This window comes from Triticum aestivum, chromosome 3B (assembly GCF_018294505.1).
Source record: "Triticum aestivum cultivar Chinese Spring chromosome 3B, IWGSC CS RefSeq v2.1, whole genome shotgun sequence".
NCBI lineage: Eukaryota > Viridiplantae > Streptophyta > Magnoliopsida > Poales > Poaceae > Triticum > Triticum aestivum.
This window is the reverse complement of record NC_057801.1, coordinates 651,292,166-651,297,927: the sequence shown is the minus strand read 5'-3', so window position 1 is coordinate 651,297,927 and position 5,762 is coordinate 651,292,166. Positions and strand designations below refer to the sequence as shown.

The window sequence follows — 5,762 nt, the reverse complement described above, 5'->3', positions numbered from 1 at the left end:
TGTTGCTTTGCTTTTGCTCTATGTTCAAATTTCAGCGGGATAAGGAGCTGCTAGGGGGCATGGTCAATGCCCCATTGCAGCTGGACGCCGCTTGCTTAGTCTCCTAGCCTGTGTTGTTCCTTTTTTTCTTTTTAGCATGTTCGTGTTGTTGCTCCGGCAGACTATTTATTTTCCTTCCCGCACTTGAACTCGTTTGGATGTTGTGGTCTGCTTTATATATTAAGCGAGTTTCAGTTTGTTTTTTCAAGAGGTAAAAGGATTCATTCGGTCTGTGACGAGCATCGTCAGTTTGCTTATACTGGGCAGGTCTTCCTTCCGGGGCCTGGAGGGTTTCAAGAAGCTGCGGATTTGAAAGCTGGAACAGTACAAAGTTCACAGCATCATCTTGTTAAGCACGATTGTCTACTGTCTTAAAAGCAACACCATGATGGGTATAAATCTGAACGAAATAAGAAGTCGGGATTTTTCGCTATACTGGATGAAGTTGTGACAACTAGCAGAAGCTTTACTTGGAAAATTCTGGAGAGAAGTAAAAGGATATACTATTACAGATGTTGATTAATAGCATCAACAACAGATTTGCAGACGTTGACAAAATTATAAGTCAGCTCTACTGTCAACTTGTTCTCCAAATGAATCCTCAGGTCAAATCATTGACCATGGTTAAAATAGGATTGTCTGATCTAGGAGAAGGTGGACAGTAATTAAGTACAGCAAGCTCAGAAGCTGCAGTTACATCACAAAAGGCTATATACCACATTTACAAATCTGGCATGTGAACAAAATATTGAAGAGCATGTCACAGGTACAACAACACGAACTTGGTAAAATAGAAGCCGACGAAAATGTAATGCTGGAAATTCAAACTATGTTGATTTTCGTCAGAGAACTACCATTAGAGCTGCAAAGATCCCTGTGGGATACAAAAATGTACCCTTAACAAGTTAAACTGGTATAAGCATCATATTTCATAGGTCATGCACCAGAACCTAGCTACTCAACCTCAACAAGGTGTCTGTATTCCCAACCGAAATTACATTAATATACCTGTTTCAAAACAGACGCAGAGTGTCGTCTCCAAGCTCCAAACACTATGTTGCCAAGTTGGCATAGAAAAATATGTGAACTTTATCCCACTTCAATACTTTGGTATATTTAACAGATAAATGTGTCTACAGAACATTATCTTGCTGGGCATGCAAAGCAAGTGTCCTTGAATCAGATATACACATATAACATTCATAAGTCAGGAAATAATTAGAGAAACAGAAAAAACACATCTACGCAGCTAGCCTGCATAAGACAGAGTTATCTTATCAGGATGTACTGTGAAACTATTATCTCCATAAATGCAATTCTTTTTTGCAGGAACATAAGTACAGTACTGACCACATGTATCTACCACGTGATGGCACAATAATGTTAGGAATGATGTTAAGCATTCAGCTCTTGAGCTTAGCCATTTCCAATGATGAGATGGGGACCTGACATGTTCAGTAATGAGGTGAAGGAATATAATTGGAGGTATCATTACTCATAACATCACTGTTTACAGCTGTTTTCACATGATTTGCTTATAACCATATTGATGTACTTAAATACTGCTATTTGCAGCTTTGCAGATGTTCTCAACATGGTTAAGTGATTAGCACAAAAGCTATTTTAAGTGATAAGCTCATAAAAACACAAGTATGTTAATGGAACACAATCATGCAGTCGCTTCTGTCTGTTGATACTGACAGAAGGCAAAGGAGGGTTGCCTTTTTTTTCTGTACACAAACACTGCTCTGAGTTCATCATGGTCAACCAAGCATTCTCGCTGGAGTAGGCAAACCAAGATGTTGAACGAACAAGATACAATGCATGATTTTACGGTTAATGGGCCACTATGTATCCAGTCATAACAAGCCAAATATTATCAGACAACTCTACATGTACAGAAGTCAAAAACACCGAGAAACATCCCCTTGTTCAATTTGCTACGGCTTGAGATATACACTTGGATAAGAAAGTTTAAGGACCAAATACAAATCGAACAGTACTTAAAAGTTATAAGAACAAAACCGATCCATAGTATAAATAAAGACACCTAAAATCACTAATAATATACAGGTGCACACATCATATCTGTGGAAAATATGAACTAAAAGAATCTAGATAAATATGACAAAGACGATGTAGAACAGTAGAATTACAGGTGACACCGCCTCACCGGTCCTTTTGCTCACCGAATCAATCGACGAATCTATGATTTGCCGCCGGCCGCGGGGCGGCCGCTGTCGTAGTCGACGATCTCGTCGTCGGTCATGGATCGGGAGTGCTGGACAATGGAGCGGCCGATGGAGTTGATCCAGTCCTCCTTCTCCTTCTCGGAGTCGGCGACGAAGTACATGGTGTCGCCCGGGGTAGAGAGCTCGAAGGCGAACTTGCGGTTGAGCACGTCCTCGGCGCCCTTGACGGTGAGGCAGGAGGCGACGGTGATGACGCCGCGGGGCACGGACGCGCGCGTGACGGTCGAGTCCTTGAACCAGAAGAGCTTCCCCTGCTTGAGCACGAACCACCGCCGCCGCCACGTCTTGATGTACTCGCCCTGCTTGTCCAGCCACCCGCCGCGCTCGGGCTCGCGCCAGAACTCGATGCCGTCCGTGGCGTCCGCGGGCGGGGCGCCGGTGCCCATCACCGCTCGCCACAGGCTCGCCGCCATGAGACGCGGAGGGATTTGGGGATCGGGTCGGGCGGATCGGGAGAGTTCGTTCGGTTGGTTTTTCCTCCTGGTTTTGACGGAACGGGACGGGCTGGGGGTCGGACTGTGTACCGAACTGATTTGTATCGGTGTATCTGCGTTGCTCACGTGGATAGAAACAACTTAAAAGCAACTAAAAGAAAAACGTAAAGAGAGTCATCGCAGAGAGACAGTCTCCAGGTTTTCTTTTTCTCGCCTTCCAGCATCTCCAATGCGGACTCTTAAACATCCACAGCCGTCACGGTGGTGCGATGTTTGGATGTGTTTTGTCATCCAAGACGGATTTATATGGGTCCGCTAACGGTATGAACGGGGTTTTTTCCGCAAATTCGAGATGAAAATGGGGCCTTTGCGGGCGTCCGGACCGCTGCACGTCCACATCTGATGATCGTGGCCCACCAAAATTCCCGCCTGCCCCTCCCGCGCTTTTCCACCGAATGTCTGTGCCGCTTGCTGCGTCATATTCATGTCGGCCCAGAGTATGCAATGGCTGGCAGTGATGTTGTACGATGTGACCGGGCGTGAGGGGGGTGCTGATAGACGTGACCTCTCGGACGTCGGCGCTTCAATGTGGATGCCGCGTCCTTAAGAAACCAACTCCGATAGCTGTGCCGCATTGAAGCGGGTTGAACGGCCCTTCGACTGGACTGGTCGCGGCTATTTAAGCCGTGCGCCGGCGATGCACATCCGCACTTCGTCCTCTTCGAGCCCCTCCTCCTCTCCGTCCTTTCTGAGCCCCCCAACTCCAACGATGATGTCGAAGTCTTGGTTCTCCATGCAGGCAGGCAGTAGCGATGGCAGCTCTTCATCAGGCGGTTCATGGCACCGTCGTCCTCGTTCTCCAGGCCCCACGACATCCACGGGGGTTGGCTCCTCCGGCAAGGAGGAACACCACCAGCAGCCGTGGCCCCGTCTCCTCACGAAGGCAGCTTTGATGGACGAAGAATTTGTCCGTCAGATGGGCTCAGCGCCACCATCGCCGGTGCATGTCAAGGAGGAGCCACTGTTACCGTCGCGCATCTGCGTGAAACGGGAGCCGACGTCCCCATTCGGCGAGTCAAGGAGGAGCCCGCGTTACCCAACACAACCGTGGCGTCCACATCGCACGTCGCGTCAAGGATGAGACCGCGTCCCACCCGCCCCCTAGCGCACAACCACGGCGTCCAGATCGGACACTGCGTCAATAGGAGCTCGTGTCGTCGCCGGCGCACAGCGGGTACGTCCGCATTGACGGGCCCGCGTCTCCGCCCCGCCACCCCATCATGGAGGAGTTGTCGCCAGTGATCACGAAGGCACGAGACCGCATCCTCCACTACCTCGAAGGAGGAGGTGATTACGGCGGTCCCTCGGGCTCGAGGGTTGTCGTTTCCAAGGAGGAGCGTGTGACGAGGCAATAGGCGTGGTACGACTAGCGCAAAGCTCCTAGCCGCTCTGCATTCGCTAAGTCTAACATGGCACCGGAATGGGTCCGCAACGACTCGGACCTCGCCATCGCGTGGGCCCTTGACCGCTCTGTCACCACGGCGAAGACGGGGACAGGCGTCGTTGCCACTTTTACGGCAAGATCGGCGAGGAGTGGTCGCTTGGCGACTCCTCGACCAACTCCGGCAGGGCAGGGCGGCAGTCAGAGCTTTTGCGGGCGCCGTCTGCGTCGGCCATGGCGGTCCTCCGTACCATGCAGGAGGAGGCCCAGCAGCTCCTCCGCGAACAGCAGTAGTTGCCAGACAAGGCTGTCGCGGCCCTCCGGCGCCCTTCCGTTGTTGGAGGGAGGGTGAAGATGGCATGAACGGCGACAGCAGTGCGAAAAGGCAGGACGGCCACGCGTACGAGGTGGTCGATCATCCGACATAGGTCTTAGGACTATTTTTCTAGTTTTTAGTTAAATGGTCGAAATATCGACCCATTTTGTGTAAATTATATCAGAACTTTAATGAAATCTGACTTGTTTGATAAATTTGTTCGGTTTGTTTAAACTTGTTTTGAAATGTATGTGGATAGCATGGACCCTCCCGCATCCATGTCTGCGGGCTGCCCCCCTCCCCCCGGTTCACGAATGGATGCAGTGTCCGTTTTACGGGTCAACGCTGGAGATCCCCTTACCCGCCCTATCTAACCGCACCCCCCCTCCATCGGAGTTGAACAAATCTAGACAGTCGAGAAGTCGTCATGATAAGGTCCTTGGACCAGTGCACTAGATCAGAAGGATACATCTTATAGACACACAAAACATCGACGAACGAAGACTGGATCAGTGGATCGACCAAAGACACACATCAATCGTGCAAGATCTATACAAAACATACCTCCACGCGCATTCCGACAGCCTAGATGCACCTGAAAGTGCAATTATACTCTTAATCATATTTTCATGTTGATGGCAATATACACATAGCATATCAATTCCCTTGGCATCATTGTGTAGTGATCATGGACCCATCAAACAGGATATAACTCAAAGCGTGAGGTGACCAGAGAGAAAGCGCAGGCTTTTTTTATTTAGATCTTAAGTTATAGGATCCCGCACTATTAATAAAAGGATTAAAAGGAGATAAAGGGGTTCATTTAAATTTGCTCATCATCTTTGTCACAGTCATCCTACTTTTTCACATCTCTATCTACAAATATCCCACTCTCAAAAAATGACTTCAATTTCTTGTCAAAAATTTCTTCCCATGCGCTCTCTTCAGGATAGGTGGTAGGTGGGAGGCCAATGGAGTCAATCCAGTTCTCCTTCTACTCCTCGGAGTCAACGACGGCCCGCGGCGGGCACCCGCATCGTGCAGGAGGAGGTCCGGCGGCTCCTCCGCGAGTGGCGGGCAGCTGCCGGACAAGGCTGTTTGTCGCCCTCCGGTGCCCTTCCTGAAGGAAATATGCACTAGAGGCAATAATAAAGTTATTATTTATTTCATTATATCATGATAAATGATTATTATTCATGCTAGAATTGTATTAACCGGAAACATAATACATGTGTGAATACATAGACAAACAGAGTGTCACTAGTATGCCTCTACTTGAC

The 5,762-nt window shown here is 48.8% G+C and overlaps 1 protein-coding gene across 1 annotated transcript; it reads right to left on the bottom strand.

The window, feature by feature from the left end:
* Positions 1 to 1,915: 1,915 nt before the first annotated feature.
* Positions 1,916 to 2,837, bottom strand: LOC123071470 (pleckstrin homology domain-containing protein 1). The gene has a single exon (XM_044495038.1). The coding sequence runs from the start codon at positions 2,702 to 2,704 to the stop codon at positions 2,246 to 2,248; it is 459 nt and encodes a 152-aa protein (XP_044350973.1). The 5' UTR covers positions 2,705 to 2,837; the 3' UTR covers positions 1,916 to 2,245.
* Positions 2,838 to 5,762: the final 2,925 nt, after the last annotated feature.

Bases quoted from the DNA above. Each gene is read 5' to 3' on its own strand.
- LOC123071470 (XM_044495038.1), bottom strand. From the start codon at position 2,704: ATGGCGGCGAGCCTGTGGCGAGCGGTGATGGGCACCGGCGCCCCGCCC.